The sequence below is a fragment of the Peromyscus maniculatus genome, chromosome 4, assembly GCF_049852395.1.
Source record: "Peromyscus maniculatus bairdii isolate BWxNUB_F1_BW_parent chromosome 4, HU_Pman_BW_mat_3.1, whole genome shotgun sequence".
NCBI classification, from domain to species: Eukaryota; Metazoa; Chordata; class Mammalia; order Rodentia; family Cricetidae; genus Peromyscus; species Peromyscus maniculatus.
Window position 1 is genome coordinate 9,994,715 of NC_134855.1, and position 26,975 is coordinate 10,021,689.

The window sequence follows — 26,975 nt, forward strand, 5'->3', positions numbered from 1 at the left end:
CCATGTTCAAGACTAGTTGTTGAAAACCTAGTGTCAGGAGGTGGTATTAGTACCTGGTCCAGCAGGATCTGGCAGACATCTGGAGTGAAGTGGCGCAGGGCTGCCAGGGTCCTGCTGAGAATCTTGAGAAGGCCATACTGGACTGTGTGTAAGGCTCGCTGCTCTGAGGCCTCAGTGTCAGCAACAGGCTGCTTGGAGGAGCAGCCAGATGGGGCAGCAAGAACTGGGGTGGTGGTGGTGCTGGTAGTGGCTGGTCGCTGAACTCGAGGAGTGACAGCTGAGGGGAGGCCATCTCCATTTTTGTTCTGAAAAGAGTCAAGAAATGAAGGGTAAGTTACAGGAGATCGAGGGTGGTCTGCCAGCAGTGACGGGGGAGATAGAAGTGGTCCCGCCAGTGGTGACAGGCTGGGGCTTTGGTTACCTGTAGGTAGTGCTGCAGCATCTTGCGGCTGTGTAGGAGGGAGGTACATGCCTGGCACAAATAACCCAGGTTCACCTGGGACACAGGAGGGACAGGAAAACCTCATGAAGCAACCCCACAGATAGGTCTCTCTCCAGGACACCAGCATGCCTCCCCTCTCACTGAGTGATGCTCCTGGACTGTTTCAGGTGCACTTCTGGCCTATTACACAGTTCTCAATAAATCAGCCAGATGGAGATTACTGTTTCCACACTACAGAAGAACAGTGGTGATGTGGCCCAGCCAAGGTCGCATAGACAACAGCCCATGGCAGCTGTCTGCTGCCTCCAAAGCCACTGGGCTCCTCCAGCTTCAGGCCTTCTGAGAGTTTTGAACCTAAGTCTCCCTCATAGAACCCAAGTTCTCAACCTATCCAGCCTTACTTCACTGTGAAGGGAAGAAACAGCCTTAAGAAAGCAGCCTTGGTCAAACCTGTGTCCTCAAACAAGAAATCCACACTATCAGAGCCTGCGGTTCACTGAGGCTATCCACTGGCTCCCTGCCCCACCATCTCCCCAGACCTTGGCAGGAAAGGAATGCTCTAGGCCCACCTGGACATCCCGCATGAGCTGGGGCAGGTGAAAGTGCCACTCCTTCCTGAAGTGGGACAGCTGTAGGATGAAGCCCACCGTGTGGTCCGCTTCCTCCAGGCAGGCTAGACTCTGCACCGTCCTCACTGCATTGAGACACTATGAGGACAGGACAGCAGAGAATGCTCAGGAACCCGGCACACCATGTCCACCTACCTACGGAGATCAGGTCCTAGGCCCACATAGCTGAGGTAGCTGGTATTACAATGAAGGCTTCCTTAGTCAGGTGACTCAAGATTTCTTCCAGCATCTCAAAGATGAGGAGGGCATTCATACCCCAAGTCCTACAGTCACCTGCCCCAAGTGGCTCTGGGTGTCCCCTTTTGTGAGGAGGGCAGCCCCTTACCTGCAAGGTCCGCTCCTGATGGACACCCACAAAGTCTAGAGCCTCAGTCAGGAAATTGTAGCGTAGAGTCTTGAGCAAGCGCTCCATCAAGGACATGGACAAGCGGTAGACCCCTGGCCAGGATGGGGCATCCAGGGACTTTCGAGAGCTGCTAGGTGTCTACAACAAATGGCACAGGCTCAGGACTGAAGCCACAGGAACCCACTGAGCAGCAGAACCGCTTTGGGCCCGGTTACTGGGAAGGGAAGCGTCTCTTGGAGGGACAGTTCCCACTAGCATGAGCAGGGATAGGAGGGTGAGCCTACCAGACTCGGCAATAGCAGAGTTCCAAACCTGGGCCTGCCACTAACCAGGTATGTCAGCTCGGCCACGGCCCACCCGACCCTGGCCCTCAACATGCTCCCTCTAAATTCAGGGAGGCTGGGCTAGAGGAAGAAGATTTAGCAGACTTAACAATTCAGACAAGAGGTGCGGTGAAGATGACTCCAGACCAGGACACAACTGCCTGCCAGCCAGAGTTAAGTGAGGTCCCTACAGGGCTGGGGTGGGCGGACAGCCAGATGACACACACATTCACAACTGCAGTAACACACCAACTTTTGAAGTGATGACAACTCTCCAGGCGAATGGCCTGGTGCTTGGGATCTACCTGGCACCAGGTTGATGCTAAGCATAGACTTGGGTGTCTCTGGCCGCATTCCTCTCATTAGCCATGAGCCAGGGGCAGCAAGTTTTGTTCTACCCGAGAACTGGGATAACATGAGGGAAGAGCAGCAAGATGGGGCCACAGGTCACCTGAGAGCTGCACTTACCTGTCCCGTGCCGTTGCTGCTAAGCTGGTACACACTGAGGAGGGGCAAACAGATGCTCTGGGTGATGCCAGCTCCAGCCACTGCTGTGGCTCCCTGGAGGAGAAACCCGTAATTATATGGAGCCAATGGTAGGAAGAGATGAGTTAGACTGGCTTCTGGGAGCATAAGAACCATCCAGCCCAAGCAGGCTGTCTTTTCCACCCTTAGCAGCCTCCTACCTGCTGGGTGCGAGCCAGGGTGAGGAGCAGGTGCAGCGCAGCCTCGGTAAAATGCAGGTTCTGCTTCATGCGGAGGCTCACCTCCAGGGTGGTGAGGAGTGTGGGCAGAATGGGAAGCCTTCGGGTTACCTGTAGCCACGAGTCCCCATCCTCATCCACCTCACAAAGCTCCTTAGCCAGATGCAGTCCCAGGACACATACCTGCTGGTAGCCAAGGACAAAGGTAGGGAAAGGTGGACAAACAGCAGTTGAGGGAACAGAAGAGGAAGAATGCCAGCCCAGGGCCTTGTCCCCAAAGCTCCACTCAGGAGTGTGACTGATGTCACTCCTGCTTCTTGCCCTGCCAGTCTCCTGTGCCCATCTCTCCAGGAATAGCAAGCCCACCCCATTCTGACACTGGCAGTCTGAGTGGCCTAACCTCGTGCTGACCACAGCATCCACCTTCATCTCCAACCTTAGGTTTTATCCAAGCACCAGTGTTCTACACACTTAGTTTTAGTATTTTTGTTATTTGAGAATTTCCTATAATGTATTTTGATCATATTTACCCCCTCAACTTCTCTCAGATCCAACTCCACCTCCCTACCCACTCAACTTTCTTTCTTAATCACCATGCATGGTGGTTCATGCCCTTGGGGAGGGAGAGGCAGTCAGATCTGTTTGAGGGCAATCTTGTCTACACAAGTGAGTCTCGGGCCAGCCAGGGCTACATAATGAGACCCTGTCTAAAAACAAAAACCACCAAGAAGAAACACACTGAGTCCAATTACGCTGTCCAGACATACTTCCGGGTGGGGCCATCCCCTTGAGCAGTCATCTGACCAGGTTCAACCCTTCAAGAAAACTCCCCCTTTCCTAGCAGCCATCAGTTGCCAAGAGGACCACAGCTATGGGTGGGACTTTGAACACCAAATAAACAGGACCAGAAGAGAACCTTCCCATGAGACTTGTCAAAACACTAAATTACAAAGAAAAGAATGTCTTCTCGCAGTATATAATTTGATCCACATCAACCATGAAATAGAGATTAACATTCTGAGATCCAGAAGTGCTATCATCTACATTTAGTACATCTTCTTTTAAAAGGAGTAGGGTAGGGCTGGAGAGATGGTTGTGAGGTTAAGAGCACTTGTTGCTCTTGCAGAGGACCCAGCTTTCGTTTCCAGCACCCATGTAGTGGTTCAAAACCATCTCTAACTCCAGTTCCAGGGGATCCACTGCCCCCTTCTGACCTCTGGGGACACTAGGCATGCATGCAGGTAGTGTACATACATACACGCAGACAAAACACTCATACACATAAAATAACTATTTTAAACAATTTTAATGAAAAAAGAAAAATAATGGAGCTGGAGAGACATTAAGACAATAATGGAGCTCAGCATTAAGAACACTTGCTATCCAGTCCTAAGGACTGGAGTGTGGGTCCTAGCACCCACATAACAAGCCAGGAGTTCCACACATGCCTGCTTCCTCAGCTCTGAGGCCTACAGAGACAGGTGGATCAGTAGGTCTTACTGGTTTCTAGCCTAGGTGAGAAAATGTAAGCCCTAGGGTCAGGGAGAAACCCTCCTTCAAAGGGTCAAAGAGTAAGTCTGAGGCTAGCCTGGGCACAGCAGGACTCTACTATTTAAAAGAAAAAAAAATGCTGGCAGTAACCAAATAACATAACAGATTATGAGCTACAGTTTAAAAAACATTGTTCTAGTTGGGGCATAGTGGCACACGCCTTTAGTCCCAGCAATCAGGAGGCAGAGGCAGGCGAATCTCTGTAGGTTTGAAGCCAGTCTGGTCTACAAATCCAGTTCCAGGACAGCTAGAGCTGTTACAGAGAAACCCTGTCTTGAAACACAGACAGACAGACAGACAGACAGACAGACAGACAGACAGACAGACAGACACACACACACACACACACACACACACACACACACAGCAGAGTATCCAGTATTTTCTTCTGGAGTCCGAATGGGCTTGTTTTTCTCCTTGTTAAAGACCCTCACTCCCTGCCCTGTGAAGCAGCTCTCTCCAGCTCCCTCCTGTCCTCACTTGACTCTGCTCACATCAGACCTGACCTGAGACCTGAAGATGGTCTAATTTTCCCGGCTATTGCCTGGGACTGGGCATGGCTGAAGCAGCAGGGAGGCCGGGGCTTCCCCTTGGGCTTCTCTCCATGTCCTGACCCCACAGGGCTCTGGGGCTCCTCAGGCCCCGCCTTCCCATTTCCCCCAGGGTAGTGACAGCTGCCAGTATGGTGTGTCTGCTGTCAGCCCACCTGCTATACTCCCTCACCCCATCACGCTGGTCCTTGTGCCGAGGCCGAGGGCAGTCATCAGTCTCCATGCTGTCCTTGTCCTCTGCGGCACTGCCCGATGCCAGGCTGTGGCGGGTCTCATCGAAGAGTGCAACCACCTCTTCTTGGAGAGTCTCGCAGACATTCATCACCAGCTGGGAGTACTGGGGGATGTCACTCACTGCAGAACAGGGGGGTGGGGGATGTCACTCACTGCAGAACAGGGGGGGGTAGGGGATGTCACTCACTGCAGAACAGGGGGGTGGGGGATGTCACTCACTGCAGAACAGGGGGGTGGGGGATGTCACTCACTGCAGAACAGGGGGGGTGGGGGATGTCACTCACTGCAGAACAGGGGGGTGGGGGATGTCACTCACTGCAGAACAGGGGGATGGGGGATGTCACTCACTGCAGAACAGGGGGATGGGGGATGTCACTCACTGCAGAACAGGGGGGGTAGGGGATGTCACTCACTGCAGAACGGGGGTGGGGGTGGGGGGTGGGGGATGTCACTCACTGCAGAACAGGGGGGAGGGGCACTGACACACAGGGCAGGGGCTGAAAGGTAGTTAAGGACTAAGAGGGAGGGGGTTACTACGGGGGGTGGGGTGGGGGGGAGAAGGGACGGGGAAAATACACTGTTTCCTAGATGAAAATTCTAAGGCTGGCCCTAACCCGAGGAACTCGGACCCAGGCTGCCTGCTCACCTCGCAGCTCCTTCATCTGTAATACCGTAATGAATGCGGAGAACACCTTGGCTTTTGTCTTTTCCATGAGCTGCTGGTCTGCCTGCAGCACCCCTTCCAGGACCTCTGTCAAGGGCCCAAGGATTTGATCCACAGCACCCAACTCTCTGAAAGAACAAGGGGAAGCACACGCACCTCACCCACTGCCCCCGGTGCACCTCAGCAGCCCCCGGCAGTCGGCCTCACTGCACACGGTCTGCCGAGGCGCTGCAGTTCCTGGAAGTAGGTTATGTTAGACCCTTCTCCCTCCAAGGAAGGAAGATCAGTCAGGAAGGGTGGCCACACTGCTGAGGTCGCCTCTCCTGTCACAGCACTCACCGCTTCCACTGCCGCAGGAGGATGAGCAGCAGGGTACACATCATGGAGCCCAGGCGGAGGCAGTTCACTGATGCTGCAACAAGGAGCTGATGGAGAGCCAGCAGAGCGGTCAGGAGTTTGGCTTCTGATGAGCAGACACGGCTCTTACTCCCACCCAGAGTTTCTCTGGCCTTGTGCCCTCCTCCCCAGCACTGACCTTTCACAGGTGCGTTGGTGCAGGGAGCTGGGGACACCTCCCAGGCAGCCCTCGGCCTGACCTAACCTCTATGCCACCACCAGACTGACCTCAGGGAAAGGAACCTGCCCAGACACACTTACTAATGCTTTGGTCCCATCAAGCACATCGAGAAAAAGCTGGCGCCGCACTGCCCCATCAGTCAAGTGCATGATGTCTGCCTGTAAGTGCACAGGAAAAGGATCATGTCTGAGACATTTCTCAGACTTTAGGAGGCAAGAAACGCAGGGGCCTATGAGGCAATTACCAACTGGAAAGTCACTGTGTCCCTGATTAAAATGAAGCTTCAATCCCTGCAGTTTCTTGGTCCATCCTTAGATCTGGTCAGAATCAAGTCCAGATTTGCCCTCTCCTCAGAACTACATCCTTTCTCTGCTCAGCAGTTTTCAAAAGCTTCCCGGTGTCCAGGAAATTCAAGCCACACCTGCCACATGACCTTCAACCCCACCTGGGCTCATTCTAGTCCAGCCCTCCCTCCCCACAAGCTCCTTTTCTGGTTTTTTGAGAATGGTTTCACCATGTTGTTATACAGCCTGTCCCTAACTCATGATGCTCTGCCTTAGCCTCCCCATTAGCATGTGCCAACCGCACCTGGCTCTTCCATCCTTGCTGAACATACCAAGTGCCTTCTACTTCTGGACTTGACTCCTGCGATTCCATCCGCCTAGACTTCTTGCTCCACAGGCTGGACACCTAGGCTTTTTCACATACTTAGGTACCTGGGGCATCACCTTGGAGAGGCCACCCTGACTACGCTTACCTCATGTGTTAAGCATCAGAGCATCTTGTTAACCATCACAGCAAAGTAACAATCTCAAGTTACATTTTCCATCTGTGAATTTTATAAATTTTATGACTTACCTCCTTTAAGGCCAGTCTCCATGAGAGTAGGCCTTCCCTGCCTGTTCACTGCTCTAGCCCTGGTGGCTGCAGGCACAGAACAAATATTCTAACAGCCGAGGATGGCTGGAAGGAAGGAAAGAAGGGAGGCAGGGAGGAAGGGAGCAAGGTCTACCAGGTCAGTTCCCAAAAGGCAGAGGGCAGCAGAGGTACAACTTAAAAGAACTGCTGTTTGGTTGGATTCTAAAAGGCAGCGACATGGACATCACACACTCAGGTGGCCAAGCCTTGCAGTAGGTCTGAAGTCTCGGGTCTGTGGTTATCACATCCTAGCAAGAGTATGTACAGACCTATTCTTTCTAGGCTTAACACTCCAGGCACACAGGCAGTCTGTATTAGAGAACAAGTCAGAGAGATGCCCAAGGTTTTTGGAACAGCAGGCATCTGCCAAGGTCAGGCTGTACAGCAGTAAAGATACTGCCCAGATGCCCTGGGAAGAACAGTTCAGCACAGCATGACAGTATCAAACTATGAAAAACGAATGCCAAGAATGGTGTAAGCCCTTCCCAAACACCAGCATCCTCCCTCTTCAGAAACTTACTGGTGAGACTGGAGGAGAGATGGCTCCGTGATTAAGAGCAAGAGGACCTGGGTTCAATTCTCAGCACCCACATGGCAGCTCACAACTGTCTATAACTCCACTTCAGGGGACCGGACACCCATGGCAAAACACCAATGCACGTAAATAAATCAATAAAAACAACCAGAAACTGACCGGTGAGATGGCTCAGTGGATCAAAGCACTGGCTGCACAAGCCTCCGACCTGCCTTCAACCCCCAATCTCACATAAATAAAGGTGGAACTGACTCCACAACTCTGTCTTCTGACCTCCACACACATGTGCACACACTAATAACAAGTAAAAACTTTAAAACTCACTATACAGTGAAGAGACAGTGGCCTGCGTCCTTTTCCTAGAACCAATGAAAACGAACAGCTGCAGACGCGTCACAGACGCCTACAGTGTCCAGAAGGAAGAGCACCAGAGGCAACTACACACCTCATGAGAGGCGCACCCCAGACCTATCTAGGCCCAATGCAGCTGAGAAGCCTTCCGGATGTCTGATGGATTTGGAACTTCGCTGTCCTGTTCCCAAGATGTCTCATTAAGACTCAGCCACCAAGTGCCCGCCCATCCTGGTCTCTTGGCAGACAACTGGTTGCACTTCAGGTCCCAGGGACAAACTTGGACTCATTTATCCCAAGGAGCTGCATGCGCTAGGCACCTCAGCACATCACTGCCTCCTTCTTAGAGCAAAAGCCAGATGCCCAAGAGGTGCTTACATGACTGGTGGCAATGATGAGAAGCATCCTCCAGGCAGAGACCAGCATCTGATACTCCAGCAAGGACGTGCAGCTGCTGCCTTCTGTTTCAGCCATGTAGACCGCCAGAGACTTGACGTAGCCCGACCAGTAGGCAAAGCGTTTCTCGCTGGAAAACTTCTTGAGTGTATCTTTTAATGACTGGTCTAATGAACCCCTATGGTGTCAAGAAAACAAAAACCCTAGTCAGGATTCAAAAGTAGGCAGGGAGTAAGACGAGCACAGGCCCTTGTTGAGGCACAGGAAACCAGCTCACATGGCAGCCAGCTACAGGATCAGCTCCAGCATAATGCGTGAGGCTGAGGTCCTTTCAGGAAAGCCTCCTACTCCATCAAATTCCAGTCACACAGACTCTTAACACTAACTCTGACAACCATAAATCAATGGACTGGCCAGGGAAAGTTCACTAAAAAACGGGCCAAACCTTCTCTCTTGTCTGCCCTGCTAAGCAACCATGCATTCAGTGCTAGGCCTCCACCATTTCCCACCCCTCCATCTTGGACTAACGTTTCATGGGATAGTGCTGGAGACATTGCTCATTGGTAGGGCACTTGCTTAGCATGCAAAAGGCCTGGAGTTTGACCCCAGCACTACACAAACAGTAAGAACAACAAAACCACCTCACAGGGAAAAGGACTCACTTAACTACATAGTATATCTCCAAACATATTATCTTCATGATTAGGGCACAGGTTTCCAAAATGCTGGGCTGTGGAGGGGAGAGAACAAAACACACTAATTACATGGAGAAACACATCTCCATCCCACCCTCACTGAGAGCAAAGACCGAACACTGAGAAAACATGTAAACACACATTTATAGAATGCAAATGGGCACCAGCCACTGGGCAGGGCAACATGTGCACTGTGGAGACACCAGAGCCTTCCACCCAGAGCAGGTAGGCCACTGTGCTTTTCATAGGACAGGAAGCAGGCATTGCTCTGCAGAAGGAGCTTCTTGGGAAACATTCTTTATGTTACTCAAGGCAGAATCCTCTTCTCCACCTTACAGACCAACCCTTCCTCTCAGGGACTCCCAGCCACTGTCCTACCCTCCACCATGGCTCACCTCAGATGTCTCTGAGGGAGGAGAAAGAGTTCCAAACAGTGGACTGGTTAAATTCTCCCAAAACTTGGGCCTGGAACAAAAACACTTGTTGAAATAACACTTTTTCTTTCTCATAGCCCCTTCTCTCTAGTTCCCCTTGCAGGTATTTTTTCATACTTTAATGTCCCAACCCTAAAATGTTTTTCATAAATCAAACTATTCCTATATAAAAGTAAGAAGTTGCCGGGCGGTGGTGGCGCACACCTTTAATCCCAGCACTCGGGAGGCAGAGGCAGGCGGATCTCTGTGAGTTCGAGGCCAGCCTGGTCTCCAAAGTGAGTTCCAGGAAAGGCGCAAAGCTACACAGAGAAACCCTGTCTTGAAAAAAAAAAAAAAAAAAAAAAGCAAAAAAAAAAAAAAAAAAAAAAAAAAAAAAAAAGTAAGAAGTCCATAAATAAAATTCCATCTCCCAGCCAGGCAGTGGTGGTGCACACCTTTAATCCCAGCACTTGGGAGGCAGAGGCAGGCAGATCTCTGTGAGTTCGAGCCCAGCCTGGTCTACAAAGCAAGTTCCAGGACAGCCAGGACTGTTATACAGAGATCTTCTGTGTAAAACAACACAGAAGTGCATCTGGGGGGGGGGGGGAGGCGGCTGAAGAGATGGCTCAGGGGTTAAGAACACTAACTGCTCTTCCAGAGGACCCGGGTTCAATTCCCAGCACCCACTTGGCAGCTCACAACTGTCTGTAATTCCAGTGCCAGGGGACCCAACACCCATGGCAAAACACCAATGTGCATTAAAAAAAAAAAAAAAGAAGAAGTGCAACTGGGGCTGATGAGGAGACTCAGTAGATAAAGACACCCATCACCCAGATTGAGGATCTGAGTTCAGTCCCTGGGACCCACGCCACAGAAGTTGTCCTGTGCCCCCCCGCCCCCACCAAAGCACTGTGATATGTGCTTGCAACCACACAAAATTTAAAAAAAACCAAAAAACCAAAACCCTGTATTTTTAATTGTTTAAAAACAAAAACAGGGGTTGGGGGTTTACCTCAGTGGTAGAGTGTTTGCCCCGCAAGCGCAAAGTCCTGGGTTCAGTCCTCAGCTCAAAAAAACAAAAACAAAAACTCCAGCCAGGTGTGGTGGTAAAAGCCTTTAATCCCTGCACCTGGGAAGCAGAGGCTACAGGATTGCTACTGAGTCTGAGGCCAGCCAGGTCTACATGGCAAGCTCCAGGTCAGCCAAAGTTATACACTAAGACCCTGTCCCCAAAAAGCAAACAAATAAAAAGACATGTGAGAGTCCCCGGTACTGAATTGTATGCTAAGGATTCTGTGCATAATCTGGTGAACTCCTAACAAACCCACTTCCATTTTATAGTCAAATTCATGGGTCAGCTACCACTCGGAGGAGACTTACTTGGTTCTGAGGACAAGCATAGCACTGTCCCTACGGTCTTGCCACAGGGCATGAAGGAAGGCAATGGCTGCACGATGCAACAGGGGTGGGCACCAGTATCGATCTTGCTGCTGGGAATCAATCAGCTCCAGCACCACATGGAGACAGCTCCACACACCAAGGCTGAATTCCTACAGGAGGAACAGGTGAGCATGCAAGTTCCATAACTGAACTTCCAAGAAGCTCTGTCGCCCAGCTCCACCCAAGGCACAGGCTGACCTTGGAGCCACTGCTGCCATCCTTCACCTCCAGGTTCAGAAACAGCTCAATGAGACCTGGCTGCGTCTCTACAGCAACAGTAAGGAACTCCAGAATCATGACTTTGATGCGCATGTCCTCGATCTTGCTCTGCAGGCGGGTCAGGAAGGCATCACGAATGGCAGCTGCGTCACTGCCCAGACAAGCATACACTGACATTGGGGCCACCTGGAGACCAGAGCACACAGGGTTAGGGCTTTGTCCCAAAATACTCCAGCGCAATTCTGCAGAAAGGCACTGAAGAATTCCAGTAGATGGAAAATAAGAAAACAACCCAGCCGGGCGGCCGGTGGCAAGCGGATCTCTGTGAGTTGGAGATCAGCCTGGTATACAGAGCGAGTCCCAGGACAGGTACCAAAACTACAAAGAAACCCTGTCTCACCGTCCCCCAAAAAAACTCCAAACAACCCAAGTTAAATCTCTGGAGTGAAAGAATGTACAGAAGAGAGAGAAGTAGTACGTAAGGGCTGGAGAGAGAGGTGGGTCAGTTAAGTGCTTGCTGCACAAGCATGAAGACATCTGTTCAGATCCTCAGGCCCTTGGGCTGGGACCGAGGAGCCTATTAATCCTAGTACTGGGGAGGCAGAAGGCAGAGGACTCCGGATCTGCTGATGAGCAAGTGTACATACATACACACATGCAGACAAAACACTCATACACATAAAGACAAATAAAAATAAAAATGGGGGCTGGAGAGGTGACTCAGTGGTGAAAGCAGGTGCTGCTCTCACAGAGGACCTGAGGCTGATTCCCAGCACCAACATCAGGCAGCTCACAACCGCCTGTGACGCCAGTTCCTGGGGTCCAACATTTCTAGCCTCAGTGGGCACCTGCACTCAAGTGCACATATCCACACACAAACATATACATCCACATCACTGAAGTAATGAAATTAAATTACATTTAAGAAGGAAAACAAAGAGTTCAGACTACTACAAGCTTGTTAGTCAACAGTATTTGGTAGAGTTCTGTGTAAGAACAAGAACACATCTTTTTATGTATATGGGTATTTTGGCTTCATTTGTCTGTGCACCACATGTGTGCCTGGTGGCCATGCAAGCTAGAAGAGGGTGCCAGGTGCTGGAACTGAAGGAAGGTCCTCTGGAGGAGCACAGTGCTCTTAACTGTTCTCAAGGAGGCTAGAGGTATGTAACTCGGTGGGAGACTGCTTGCCCAACGTGCCTAAGGTCTCGGGTTTCCTTAGCAGGCACTACATAGAGACTTAAAAAAAAGAAGTGGTGGAGAGCCAGAGAGCAGCAAGGAGAGCCCACGTCCCAGCACTCTAGCTGGCTACACAGATCCTACCGTAGCCAGACGTTTCAGCAGCTGGATGGCCAGACGAGGCAAAGCTGGGTCATGTCTGTGGTAGATGTACTTGGCTAGAACAGCAATGAGGTTGTTCCCATGGGCACCTGAAGCAAAGAAAACAGACAGCAGCATGCCTATTAGAATTCTTCCAATGGGCCAGAATAAGTCCAGGTGGCCATTGCATCAATGGCAAAGATATATTTTTAAGGAAATAATCTTTAATAAATAAGTTACAAAAGCCACTGTACAGAAATAAAAAAAAGAAAGAAAGGAAAGAAGAAGAAAAAACCTTAAACCTCAAACCTTAAGCAGGAAAGCCAGTGAGCTGGTTCAGTGGGTAAAGGCCCTTCGCCAAGCCTGAGGACCTGACTCAAGCCCCAAAACCCACAAGGTGGAGAGAGAGAACCAGCCCCACAGCCCCACAGCCCCCCACACACAGACAGACAGACAGACAGACAGACAGACAGACAGACAGACAGACAGACACACACACACACACACACACACACACACACACACACACACGGAAAGAAAAACCTCTCTGGCTGGACAAGGCAGTACACACTTGTAATCCTGGCAGCTGGGAGGTGAACAAAGGAGGACTGGGAACTGAAGGACGGGGTTAGTGAGACAGCTTACGAGCTAATGTCCTTGCTGCTCAGCCTGATGACCAGAGTGACTCCAGGACCCACACAGTGGAAAGAAAGAGCTAATTCCCAGACATAATGCACAGAAACATAATAAAAATAAAAAAGCAAAAGAGAGTTCAAGGACCCCTTTGGCTACAAAGACAGTTTAAGGCCAGCCTATGTCTCAAAGGAAACTAAAATAAAATAACTGGGCCAGAGCAGTAATTCAATAGCAGAGCACCTGCTAATGTGCATAAGGACCTGAGTTCAATCCCCAGCATAGCAAGTGGGAAAAAAGTTATAAATGGTCTTAGATGATATAAAACATTACTGTAAATGAGATTGAGCCACAGATTAAGCCAATTTACAGTCATACTCTAATATGAGTCAATGTGTGCTTTGAAAGTTTTCTTGTGTTTGTTTGTTTGAAGGTTTTCCTGTTTCTTTTGAGAGGTCTGTCAGGAACTGGTGATAGAATGCCAGCCTCACTGTCTTGACCAGCAGCTGGCCCTGGCCCTTCTGCCTCTGGAGTGCTGGGAATAAAGGCATGAGCCCCACTCTCCATCTCCTCTGTATGTTGTTAGGTTATCTATTCACTTCCATTTTCTCCTTAGGGACAGTGCTGTTATCCCCATCCTACAGGTAAGAAATCTTAGTTTGTTCAGTTTTATTTTAACTTTATTTTATGTGCATTGGTATGAGGGTATATTGGATCCACTGGAACTGGAGTTACAGACAGTTGTGAGCTGCCATGTGGGTGATGGGAATCGAACCACGGTCCTCTAGAAGAGCAGCCAGTGCTCTAAACCGCTGAGCCATCTCTCCAGCCCCAAAATCTTTGTTTTTAAGATATGGTCTCACAATGTAGTCATCAGGGTGGCCTAGAACTCAACTTATTAGGTAGCCCTAGTTGGCCTTATATTCCCGCTTCAGTCTCCCAAGGATGCTGGGGTTGCTGAGGTTGTCACGCAGCTGGCAGAAACCTGAATTTGAACCAAGGAAATGTGACTCCAGCCTCCAGCCTCATGCATTACTATGTCAACAACAGGAGGCCAGAATAAAGTATGATCCAGGCCCCTTGTTTCCAAGTCAGGGAAATGAGCTGAGAACAACTTTCATGTCCAATCATAGGGCATAAAATACATACCATGCTGTGTGAGAGCCTGTTCCAGAGGGGACACCACATTAGAAGGAGGTTTCAGCCGAATAACATTGTTGGTGACAGAGAATGCCAGCTTCACTGTCTTGATCAGCAGTTGACCCTGGCCCTGACCTTCTGGCCCATCACTAGGGTGCAAATGGAAATCACTGTTAATTTAGACAACATGATTTCACTCACAGCATGTGTATTTTCACGAATCAGCCTCTTCACCAGCTTCTAGGGGCCCCAGTCCTGACTAGGAAAGAGGCTATGCAGCAGCCACTAGCTACAGCCTAGGAATTAAAGTTATTTTTAAAAAGAAACTGCAAAGACCACGAAAGCTGTTATGAGATTGTGTCTTCAAGAAATGAAATGAAACCTCACCCCAACAACATGGCTACCTAAACAAGACCTGAAGGAATACAACATCAACTGACATGCTAAGGAAGGGGAGGGAGAAATCTCACAGGGCTCCACGCTTAAACAGAGAACTACAGGTAAGCAAGGAATGCTAAGAACAGGAGAAAGTCTTTCTCAGAGATTAGCCCCTTAACTGATCATCCAATACCAATTGGTCAGTTTCGAAATCCTATCAGCAACATCAAACATACTGAGCAAGTTGTATTTCTGCTTATGCACACACAATTTGTGTGTGTGGGTGTGGGCGTGTTTAACAATTAACAAAGGAAAACAGGCCATCAATCTGAAGGAGTGCAAGGGGAGGAGATGGAAGGAGGCGGAAGGAGGAAAGGGAAAGAGGAAAATGATGGAATTATATTTATCTTTAAAAGGAGAAAAGTAGGGAAAACAAACAAAGCAACTACAAGTTAAGCTAAGACGGAGTTCTTAGAAAATGCAGGGTACCCTGAAGACCAACGGACACGCACAGAGGAGGCCCTACCTGCGGGGCTGAGCAGCCATCACCATGTCTATGGTGTCCACACCAATCCCCATGATACTGATGACTGTCTGTCCGGCTTCTGTATACGCCAGGCTGCAGATGCAGAGGGACGGCAGGCTGGGTGTGTGGCTGGAAGACAGAGGGCTCTCAGTTACTAGGAGCCTCAGAGCTCTTATTCAGAAGGGAGCAGCGCTGCCCTGATGCGCCTAGCCAACTGGAGACGGGTGAGGCAGATTAGGTGTCTGCGAAAGGAAGAGATTCTGAACACTTTTCTCAGACTTGGTCCTAAAGACCACCCTGAGAAGTAAACTAAACACACATCACTTAATGGATGCATTTACTGAAATAATTCAGGAGTAATCCATTCATAACACTTAAGGAAGTATGACAAAAAGGGAGGGCCCAGAATCAAGTTACAGAGCAGTGAATGCATTGAATAGAAAAGCCTGCAATCTGTACTGACTAGGTAATAGGCACCTCTGCTATAGCACATTGCACCACATGAGACTTTCTAATGGACATGCATCTTTAAAAAAAAAAAAAAAAAAGACAGGGTTTCTCTGTGTAGTTTTGGTACCTGTCCTGGATCTCACTCTGTAGACCAGGCTGGCCCCAAACTCACAGAGACCCGCCTGGCTCTGCCTCCCGAGTGCTGGGATTAAAGGCGTGCACACCACTGCACGACCATGCATTATTTTATAATGATCATAGCAGATGATTATGCGTACGGACATGCACCTTCACCTGTCCTTCTCTGACGACAGGGAGGAATGACACCCAAGTCAGGGACAGTACATCATAGCGAGATGAATGAGCTCTGGGTTTGGGTTAGTACTTTATGTCAACTTAACAAAGGGTAGTCATTTGTGAAGAGGGAACTTTAACTGAGAAAATGTCCCCACCAGATTGGCCGGTGGGGTATTTTCTTAATTGGTGGTTAATGTGGGAGGGCCCAGCCCATTATGGTTGGTACCATCCCTGGGCAGGTAGCATTGGAGTGTACAAGAAAGAAGAATGAGCAAGCCAGTAAGCAGTGTTTCTTCCTGGGGTCTACATCAGCTCCTGCCTTCATGCTCCTGCCCTGACTTTCCTCAGTGATGGACTGTAATGTAGACCCTTTCCTCCCCAAGGTGCTTTTAGACACGGTGTTTCATCAGCAATAGAAATCCTAGGTAAGACAGGAGTCAATTACGGTGGGACATCAGGAAGAAATGAGGGTGCTTGAGACACCCATACAGTGTCCTCCTTGCTGAGTCCCACAGTCCCCATTACCTGCTATGTAGGTCTGTCTCTTGGCACAGGTTCAGTATTGCATGAATCAGCTCCAGAATTAGGCAACCTAGACCGCAGAAAAGACAAGCAAAGATGCAGCCTTGTGTTGATGATCTTCACCAAAGAAGGGAGGGAAAGATCTTCAGGGAGCCAGAGGCTTTAGGGTGTTCAGCCCATGCTGTCCTTACCAATCAGTTCCCGCACACCGTGAGAGTTATAGCGCCATTTGTGGTAGCTGGGAAGCATCTCCTTCAACACGAACATCACACATGGCACCAGGCCTTGGCTCTGGGTACTACCAAGCTGTCCCTATGGGAAAGCATTTCTGTAAGGGCCTTGTCCATGTAAGAAAGGATCCTTTATTACTCAAGATTTAACCTCAAAAAATGCAGACAGGTCCAAAGGAGAACTAGGAACACACTGACCAATAGAAGGAGAAATTCCTATGTCAACTGAAGCTATACTGTGAACAGAGAAAACAACTAAAAAGGCAAGGTGACAGTATCACCAAAGGTGTTGACATGAAGGAGCAGGAAGAGAGAGGTACCCTAACCATCAAAGATGGCGAACTGTCAACAACAAAGAAAGCCATTGACTGCCAATGATTTGTCACCCACACCCAAAGCTCAACTATCATAAAACCTCAGAGGGGAACATCGATGCCCCAAATTCTCTCTTCTAATAGTGTGATTAATTCCAGTCTCTGTATCATAAAACTGGAGACTGCTCACGTTGACTCCACACAATGACTGATTTATTTCTAAGCCTTTACGTATTCCTACAGGAAGGATATATGCGATGTGTTGACTGTTTTTTGTACATATACAGTAATAATTGGATTAAGCCCAGGTCCTCATCCATATAACAAGTACTATACCACTGAACTACATTCTGCAGGCCTGGCCTTGATCTTACACTGAAGCCCAAGCAGACTTTGAACTTGTCAGCTTTTTGTGTCTGGCTCCTGAGAAGGTAGGATTACAGTCTGGGGACACCAAGCTGGCTGCTGAACGATCTCCATGTGCAGCCTGTAAACTCCCATCAGGTAGTGACCATATCCTATTCCTAGTCTATAGAAGCTCTCAGAAATTCGGAATTGCCTAAGGTCAAAAAAATTCAAGTACTAAGTAATGGACTTCAAGTGTCATTCTAATTCTATTCAATTCCAAAATTCTTGTCCCTAACTATACACTAGTTTTTCAGAGCCACAATCCATTGAATATTTATCAGCTTACAGTCACAATCTGCTTAAGAAAGAAATGAGGAAGCTGGGTGGTGGTGGTGGTGGTGGTGGCGGTGGTGATGCACACCTTTAATCCCAGCATTTGGGAGGCAGAGGCTTGAAAAACCAGAAACAACACAAAAAACAAAACAAACAAATGAGAGAGAGAGAGAGAGAGAGAAAGAGAGAGAGAGAGAGAGAGAGAGAGAGAGAGAGAGAGAGAGAGAGAGAGAGAGAGGCTGGAGAGATGGCTCAGAGGTTAAGAGCACTGGATGTTCTTCCAGAGGTCCTGAGTTCAATTCCCAGCACCCACATAGTGTTGCACAACCATCTGCAACCTCTTCTGGCCTGCAGGGATACATGCAAACAGAACACTGTATACATAATAAATAAATAAATCTTTGAAAAAAAAGAGAGAGACAGAGAGAGAAAGAAATGAGAGAACCAAGTAAGAAACATCCAAGTACCTCCTATATGGTAAATACCAGACCATGAAACTAGACCTGTGGAGGGTGCATCCAGGCACACACTGGGACAAGATATAAAGTCACATAGACAACAGTTAAAATAGCTTCACACGCACCACAGCAGCCACAGAATTCTCAACTGTCACTACAAGCCTTCTGATGACTAAACAAACTCACACCATTAAGCAAGCACTAAGGCACACAGGGACACACACTCTACCCACAGAGGCCGAGGCTTCGTAACTCCCAAACAGCGATCCTGCGTACAGAGAAGACTACAGAGGCAGCTAACAGGGGAGCTGTTCCAGAATCATCTCATCAGGTGGTACCTTGACAAGAGTGGTGACCAAACGCAGAAAGGCAACTGTGACCCCATACTCGCCCTGGGGCTGTTCACTGTTCATCAGAAGGTTGCCATACCCTCCAGCATTCATTCCCTCCGCACTAGGAACAGACAGAGGCAGAGGGATAAATTGATGAGCAACATTTCAAGGCCAAGAAACTGATTTTACAGCATTCTTGTTATTGTCTAGATGGCTCCAGCATAAAATACAAAAGCTCCTCAAAGGGAAATAATCAAATGTAGGCAATTTTATAGCCAGGGAATAATTTAAGATTATGTTTTATTGATGTACAACTCCAAGAGGTTTAGAGTGAAAAATCAAATGAGCCATTAGGGAAGCACCAGTCATCTAAGCAGAGAATGAGGTGAGCATGCTCAGGTAGTAAGATGGCGCCCGCGTCTCAGTACCTGGTCTAGCTCACATACCCTCAGATTGGAGGAAAAGCACACTGACTGCGCTTGAGAATAGGACACCAAGTCTCTGGATCCAAACAGCCCTGGGATGTCTCAGCTGAAAAGTAGATGCCCACATAGCTAATGTAGTTGCAGCTGGGTGAGGAAAGCCTTACTCTATTTCTCAAAGTTTAAAAACTGTCAACTATCCAGAACTCAGGAGGAGAGGCAAGCAGAGCTCTGTGAATTCGAGGCTAGCCTGGTCTACACATCAAGTTCCAGGTCAGCCAGGGGTACATCATGATATCCTATCTCAAAAACAAAATAAAACACTGAATCGCCAGTGTGCCCTGAGAAGAGCAGTTCTGTACCCCAGCTCCTCCTATTCACCTTACCCTCACTCACCCTCAAGGCCCAGAGGATTTAAAGAAGCTTCTTTAAAATGAATAAAGCCAGGCTAGACCTGACTAGGAATGATTCATAGTGGGGAGTACGGTCTACCCCCTCAGAACCTGGCTCACCTAATCATCTGAGTCATGTTGGAGACAGGGTGGGCCACAAATGGCAAAAAGCCTGTGTGTCGAAGATCAGTCCAGACCTGAGAAGGAAAAAGAAATTAGGTATTCACATCCCTCTAGATGTGTACTCCAACCGTGATACTCCTCAGCCGTTAGAAAGACTTGGCATCGCACCTTTGCTGGATTCCGAGCAGCCAAGACAGTTAAGCAATTGACGCAAGAAGCAATGACACTCACAGGAGGGGAAATCACGGTCGTCAACCTGGTTGAAAAACAAAGCACTGCACCCAGTAAAACAAGTAACAAGCAGTTTCCCCCACACTCCTCTTGAAGGAACAGGAAAGTCCTCAGCTGGAGAGCTATCCCTAAAGGCCTCCCACAGAGGAGCTCTTGGCCAGGCTCCTGGAAAGCAAGAGAATCACTGCAGCAAGCTCTGCCAACCACAGGGACTCACCGCTGCAGCAGCATGTAGATTCGGGATGTGATGGGCAGCAGACAGTCTGCTATGGACAAGTCTGTGCTAATGACCTTGTGAACCAAATCAATGATGGGTTTCACCCGCTGGCAATGCTGGATCACATCTGTGGGGAAAAACGGCCTGTGACTTCTCGGCACAGAACTCTATAAAAAGATCAGTGTAAGACCCAGATAAACAAATCCCACAGACCCCAAAGGTGGATAGCTTTGAATTCTATCTTGAAGTTAGGTCTAGCCTTCAAATCTTGCAAGCACATCCACTCTTCCCATCACTTGCTATCCAAAAGCTGACCTTACCTGCCGTGGAGACAACGTGGAGTAACATTTCAATCTCGCAGGTGAAGAGAGTCCAGCTACTGTACGAGTATTCCCAGCGTACAAGGTAAGCCCTATCATCCAGCATGACTTGGCCCACGGTGCCCTGAGGAATTCGAAGGTTGGTCTGACCCCCTATGGAAGAGAACTCACTGTAATCCTCAAACAAATGTGAGAGGAGACTCTTCTACCAGACAGCACTACTACACACACGCCCAGGGACTCCACAGCAGACAACACTCCTTCAACTGTTACATTGAAACATGATAAAGGGCTGAGCAGTGGTGGCGCACGCCTTTAATCGCAGCACTTGTGGATCTCTGTGAGTTCGAGGCCAGCCTGGTGTACAGAGTGAGATCCAGGGCAGACACGGCTACCCAGAGAAACCCTGTCAGGGAAATTTACAAACCAAAAGTGAGGGTGGGAGTGCTGCACACCCCTGAGTCTCTGACTCCTGACGGTGGAGCAGGAGGAATGCAATGCGTTAAAGACCCCTGGGAACGGAGGTCGTGCCCCCAAATGTTTCTCCTTTTTTCTTTCTCTCTTTCTTGTTTTAAAGACAGGGTTTCTCTGTGCAGTTCTGGTCCTTGCAGAAGATTGTAGCAGAGGGCAAACAACCAAGACAAGCCACACAGAAACCATCTTATCATGCACTCTCTATGGTACCGAGGCATCCTCTGGAAGAACAGCATACACATTTAGCCACTCTCTAGTACTACCTCTCCAGTACCAAGAAGGTTTACAAAGCAAGTGGTCTCGAAATATTTTAAGGCAGAATCTGAAGACAACCATTTATTTTGACTAACCTCCAGGGAATATTCTAAAAGCGAGAACTAAACTGGCAAATACTGTTTGAGTCTTTCCAAGTGCTGGCCTCGTACATTGCTATACAAGCTGTTCTCACCCTAGCTACATACTGGGTCTCAAGGCAGGGAGATGGGATGCTCACTGGTTGGTAAAAGGCAGCAGAGACTGTAATTACTATGTCTGAAGCGTGTGTCCAAGCACAGGACAGCCGCAACACTATTTCGGCAACTGGGGAAAGATGGAGAGGCAGTAATCCCTCCAGAACAATAACTATCCCAGGAAGTGTCAGGCAGTAAAGAAAATACTGTTATGTCTGAGACTGAGTATAAGAATTTAACACCTATGATGCTGGTGGGCCAGAAGAATAGACAATCCACTGGGACTTACACTCTCTCATAGAATTCCCCACTCAAGAGGAGGTAGAAATTCTAGGATGTCAATCTCTTCCATGCAGTTTGCTAATCCAATCTTTCATTTTGAGACAGGATCTCACTATGTAGCCCGGGCTGACCTAGAACTAGCTATGTAGAATGCCACAGACTGGGTCTCAAATTCACTCTGCCTCCACCATAATCAGCCCAATTTAAAATCTTACTACCAGCCATCCATGCAAACAGGTAATTAGAAGAATTGTCTATTTTCTACCTCTTTAAACCCAATAGCTTTTAAGTCTGTTTTGTAAAATGACACCAAATACTGGGTGACGGTGACAAATCGGGCCTACTTCCTTCAAAATGTTTTGGCAGACTCTGGCATGGAAGCCAGCATTGGTTGGCCCTGCAACCAACGTTGCATATCATTTCATGTGCAGGAAGGTTTTGACGTCAGTGGAATGCCACAGGATTTTCACTTAATTTTAGTCTGACATCACTTTGCAAACAATATCCAAAGTCTCTGGACATTGTGGAACCAGCATTGTACTTATAGAAAGGATACCTGATAGCATGCAGAAGACTGTGTAAAGACTGTATCACTGAGCAGAGCACTGTGGCACACACCTTTAATTTCTAGCACTCAGGAGGCAGAGCAGTAGGATCTCTGAGTTTGAGGCCAGCCTGGTCTACACAGTGAGTTCTAGGACAGCCAGGGTTATGTAGACACTCTGTCTCAAAAAATAAACAAACAAAACAAACAAGTAACCCCTTCATAAAAGATTTTAAATCAAACTTGATATACTAAAACCAAATATGATACAGGAATATTTAGTAAGTATCAACAATGTACATATAGAAGGCAGCCAAAACTGATCTTCTTTTACTTTAATATTTGAATCGTATGTGTAACCAAAAGACGGATTTTTGTTTTTTTTTTCTGTGCACTGATATTCTGTCTTACCAACTATTCAAGGTTTGCTGGGATTTATTGGTTTGCAGCTCTAGAAGGCTTGAACTATATACTCCTAAAGAACAGTAAAGCACAGGAGAGGGATTCTATCTCAAACCGCTTAGAATCTGTGGGGAAAACATTTTAAAAAGCAAACAATAGCCGGGCGGTGGTGGCGCACACCTTTAATCCCAGCACTCGGGAGGCAGAGCCAGGTGGATCTCTGTGAGTTCGAGGCCAGCCTGGGCTACCAAGTGAGTCCCAGGAAAGGCGCAAAGCTACACAGAGAAACCCTGTCTCGAAAAACCAAAAAAAAAAAAAAAAAAAAAGCAAACAACAAAACCCACAGAATTTAAGGGGGTGAAAAGTAATCAAGTTAGGATAAATTACAAAGCTAGCCTGTGGCTGGCTCTCTCTCTGTCTCTCTGTTTCTCTCTCTCTCTCCCTCCTCCCCCTCTCTCAGTCTCTGTTTCTCTCTCTCTCTCTCATTCATACACACACACACACACACACACACACACCTCCCTGGGATTCTAGCATTGTGGACCGCCCCCATGTCCTCCTACTTCCCTCTACCACGGTTTTTCTTTGCAAACTAAGCAGTGAGTGCCATGGATCAATGACTAGTGCTTTCTTACTACTCACATTTCCTTTCTTGCTTTAAAAAGGCAAGACCAGCCGGGCGGTGGTGGCGCACACCCTTAATCCCAGCACTTGGGAGGCAGGGACAGGCGGATCTCTGTGAGTTCGAGGCCAGCCTGGTCTACAGAGTGAGTTCCAGGGCAGGCACAAAGCTACACAGAGAAACCCTGTCTTGAAAAAACAAACAAACAAAAAATACCAAAAAAAGACTGTTGGGTTAGTATGCTCCACTACCTGGTCACACAACATATGCTAATAGGGAAGAAAAAAATCTCAACTGAGATAATGCTCCAGCAGACTGGCCTGTAGGTAAGCCTGTGGAGCATTTTTTAATGGACAGGTGATGTAGAAGGCCCAGCCCACTGTAGGTCGTATGACCCCTGGGTGGTCACATACAGTACGAGAAAGCAGGCTGAGCAGGGCATGGACAGCGAGCCAGTAAGCAGTGCTCTCTCGTGTCCTCTGCTTCAGTCCTGCTGACGTCCTCTGATAAACTGTGACATGAACTGTTGGGTGACGGTAGCCCTCTCCTCCCCAGCTTGCTTGGGTTGTGGTGTTCATCAAAGCAACAGGAACACGAGGACAGCAACTAAACAAATGGCTCCGACTCTCTCTGCTAGGCATGCTGCCACCACCACCACAAGACAGGGCTTCTCATGTGCAGTCCTGGCTGTCCTGGAACTCACTCTGTAGACCAGGCTGGCCTCGAACTCAGAGATCCGCCTGCCTCTGCCTGCCGAGGGATGGGATTAAGGCGTGTGACACCATGGCCAGGTTAAACATTCTTTATAAGAAGAAACGTCAAATATGAGTTAGAGTATAGAAAATATGTGGAAGCATATACATCAGATGTTTTACTGATCATATGATGGACAGACCTCTTCCCTGCTTACCTTGTTACAAATAAATACAAAATAAAAACACAGTAAGAGAATCTAGTGATGCAGAAATAATAATTAAAAAAGAGACACTTGGGAGGCAGAGCCAGGTAGACCAAGGCCAGCCTGGTCTACAGAGCAAGTTCCAGGACAGGCACCAAAACAACACAGGGAAACCCTGTTTCAAAATAAATAAATAAAATAAATAAATAAATAAATAAATAAATAAATAAATAAATAAATAAATAATAAAATAAAAAGAGAGAGAGAGAGAGAGAGGGGAAGGGGGGCTGGACAGTGGTGGCAGACACCTATAATAAATAAATAAACCTTAAAAAAAAAAAAGCCTGGCGGTGGTGGCACACACCTTTAATCCCAGCACTCGGGAGGCAGAGACAGGCAAATCTCTGTGAGTTCAAGGCTGGCCTAGGCTACAGACTGAGTTCCAGGACAGACTCCAAAGCTACATAGAGAAACCCTGTCTCGAAAAACAAAAACAAAACAAAACAAACCAACAAATTAAAAAAAAAGAGAGAGAGAGAGAGACAGAAGCTCAGTATGGTGCAGATGATTTTACCTCCAGCACCTGGGAGGGTGAGGTATGAAAATCATGGATTCTAGGCCAGTATAGGCTAGTAGCAAAACAAGATGCTCTCAAAACAAACAAACAAAAAAAGAAAAAAAAAAAAAAAGGAGGGGGGCTGTCATGGGGGGCGGGAAGGAAAGGAGGAGAAAGAGAAAGCAAGCAGAGGCACTGTTCAGTTCTGGAACATTCTCCACAGTCCAGCAGGTCCTATATCACTGCAAGCCGAATCTCTTTATCAGTGACTCAACAAGCAGTGAGAAGAGAAGGGAAAGGATCCAGCCAGCATTAGGTCTAATCAGATGCCTTGAAACAGGGCTGGTGCAGAGCATCTCTGTCTTACCTAGAGGGTACACGAGTTTGGGCGTTTGCCTCCGCCAAAGAGTTCCATCTTCATGAGAGAGCACATCATGGGGCTTGTGCTTATGAAGTTCATTGTAGAAAGACATTTTATCCAGGAAACTGTACACCTGTCAACACCCAGAAGGAAACCCAGGAGTCATACATTCACTCATGGGTCAACAGGGTTCCATGCCAGCTCTTTAAGCCAGACTTACGTGCTTGTCCCTCAACTTCCCCCAGACTCAGGCTCTTCGGGGAACGGCCTTCTGTTCTTGTCAGTTAAGCCTCACCACTCTCTAACTCACTCAAGCTCCCTTTACCACACACACACACACACACACACACACACACACACACACACCCCTCTCTCTGCTTGCCTCTCCTTTCTCTCTCACTCTCACCCACCACCCACTCCAGTGCTGGGGATCAAATCCAGGACCTTGCAGCAGCTGGAGAGCACTGAACACAAAGCACACGCTCCCAACTATTACTCATGTCCTAAATGCATGGTCCTCTCATCAGCAGACATCAGGCACCAAAGAGGTACCTAGAAAGACTCTTATGTAACCACACAGAAATGAGGTGACAGCGGTGAACTGGCATCTGTCATTCCACTTCAGACAGCTTCTTGTCCTGGCAGTGGCCGTCCAATGCAGAGTGCACACAGGAGTCCCAGGTGACCCCCACCAGCGCCCTCCCACTTCTCTTCGGGATCTGACTACAGCACTCACCTTTTTGGCAGTGGACTTCCCTGACACAAGGGCTCGGAGCAATTGCAAAAGTGGGGAGAGTAGATGGGGAAACATCCCACACACGCTGTCCAGAATGATCCCAAGACCAGAGGTTGGTTCCTAAGGTGGAAAGGAAAGTCATCCCTCGTCACAGGGGCCCACAATCCTAAGAAAATCTAGAAATACAGGCTGCAGAGATAGCTCAGCAGGTAAGAAAACTGACTGCTCTTCCAGTAGCCTCAGCTCCCACATGGCAGTTCACAGCCATCCGTAACTCTCATCGCAGTACCCAACATCCTCTTCTGGCCTCTATAGGCTGCCTGCACATGTGTACAGACCTAACATCCACACACGTGAAACAAAACAATTTAAATTTTCTTTTCTCTTTTTCTCTTTGGTTTTTGAGATAGGGTTTCTCTGTGAAGCCTTGACTGTCTTGGAACTTGCTCTGTAGACCTGGCTAGCCTCAAACTCAGAGATCTGCCTGCCTCTGCTTCCCAAGTATTGGGAATAAAGGTGTGTACCACCACCGCCTGGCAAAAAAAAAAAAAAAAAAAAAAAAAAAAAAAAAAAAAATTTTAAGTTCATATCTTTAAAAGAAAATCTAGCAATAACCCTTTCCTTTAGTTTCTTAAATGACATCCATATTCCACTGAAAAAAGATAGAAAATATTCATGACCTGAAAATAGACTGCCTGTCTATCCAATTCCCTTCCTTCCATTATGTGTTTTTTTTCTACTCTTTTTGGGGGCCCTCCACTCACCTCCCAAATAAATTCACAATGGCCAGCCATGGCTTGGCTTAGTCTCTAGCCAGCTTTCCTTATCTTAAATTATCCCACCTACCTTTTCCCGTTCTCTTACTTCCGTAAATCTTACTCTTACTCTGTGGCTTGCTGGTTGTGTAGCTGGGTGGCTGGCCCCTGATGTCCTCCCCTTCTCTGGCTCCCTCTCTCTTTCCAGAGTTCTCCCTCTATATATTCTCTCTGCCTGCCAGCCCCGCCTATCCTTTCTCCTGACTCGCTATTGGCCAGTTGGTGTCTTAGACAGGCACAGTAACACAGCTTCACAGAGTTAAACAAATGCAACATAAACAAAAGTAACACACCTCAAAATATTCTACTACAGTTATGCTTCTATTAAAGTGAGAATTATCCCAAATCATGTCAATGCTTAAGCAGCACACAAGCAACACAGATGCCCATCTAAAGATGGTTTGTAACAGCTTCTCTCAGGGAGTCTGCAGGCCTCTGTAGAGCAGCAGTTCTCAACCTATGGGTCGCAACACCTCTGGGGAGGGTTGAACGACCCTTTCACAGGGATTGCCTAAGACCATCAGAAAACACATTACAATTCATAAGAGTAACAAAATTACAGTAATGAAGTAGCAATGAAAATAATTTTATGGTTGGAAGTTGCAGGACATTTGATCTCACTGTGTGAAGATGTGTTACTATTTTACCTTGCCTATCTACAGCACCTGATTGGTTTAATAAAGAGCTGAATGGCCAATAGCTAGGCAGGACTTCAGGGCAGAGCCAGGAACTTCAGGAGGAAGAGAGGCGATTTTGCCAGGGAGACATGGAAGGACTCAGAGACACAGAATGAAGAGCAGTAAAGAGCCAAGTGTTAGAACGTAGATGACTAGAAATGGGTTCATTTAAGTTATAACAGGTA

At 48.0% G+C, this 26,975-nt stretch overlaps 1 protein-coding gene across 7 annotated transcripts in view; it reads right to left on the bottom strand.

The window, feature by feature from the left end:
- The window catches only part of Nup188 (nucleoporin 188), a 59,244-nt gene that overhangs the window by 1,396 nt on the left and 30,873 nt on the right, over positions 1-26,975 (bottom strand). For 4 of the 7 annotated variants that reach the window (XM_076568998.1, XM_042274961.2, XM_076568997.1 and 1 more), the window contains 27 exons: positions 25,299-25,418; positions 24,569-24,695; positions 19,975-20,127; positions 19,655-19,781; positions 19,375-19,462; positions 19,204-19,280; positions 18,276-18,390; positions 16,446-16,566; positions 16,258-16,324; positions 14,986-15,114; positions 14,091-14,230; positions 12,312-12,418; positions 10,968-11,174; positions 10,710-10,879; positions 9,312-9,381; positions 8,884-8,951; positions 8,204-8,399; positions 6,102-6,179; positions 5,784-5,869; positions 5,427-5,572; positions 4,719-4,900; positions 2,427-2,630; positions 2,209-2,301; positions 1,397-1,555; positions 1,012-1,149; positions 422-496; positions 54-305 (listed from right to left, as the gene is read on the bottom strand). In XM_076568998.1, the coding sequence (XP_076425113.1) occupies positions 54-305; positions 422-496; positions 1,012-1,149; positions 1,397-1,555; positions 2,209-2,301; positions 2,427-2,630; positions 4,719-4,900; positions 5,427-5,572; positions 5,784-5,869; positions 6,102-6,179; positions 8,204-8,399; positions 8,884-8,951; positions 9,312-9,381; positions 10,710-10,879; positions 10,968-11,174; positions 12,312-12,418; positions 14,091-14,230; positions 14,986-15,114; positions 16,258-16,324; positions 16,446-16,566; positions 18,276-18,390; positions 19,204-19,280; positions 19,375-19,462; positions 19,655-19,781; positions 19,975-20,127; positions 24,569-24,695; positions 25,299-25,418 (3,495 nt within the window). The remainder of the gene's footprint in view (positions 1-53; positions 306-421; positions 497-1,011; positions 1,150-1,396; positions 1,556-2,208; positions 2,302-2,426; positions 2,631-4,718; positions 4,901-5,426; positions 5,573-5,783; positions 5,870-6,101; positions 6,180-8,203; positions 8,400-8,883; positions 8,952-9,311; positions 9,382-10,709; positions 10,880-10,967; positions 11,175-12,311; positions 12,419-14,090; positions 14,231-14,985; positions 15,115-16,257; positions 16,325-16,445; positions 16,567-18,275; positions 18,391-19,203; positions 19,281-19,374; positions 19,463-19,654; positions 19,782-19,974; positions 20,128-24,568; positions 24,696-25,298; positions 25,419-26,975) is intronic. The other 3 variants (XM_076568999.1, XM_006983416.4, XM_076568996.1) reach the window with 1 other exon arrangement.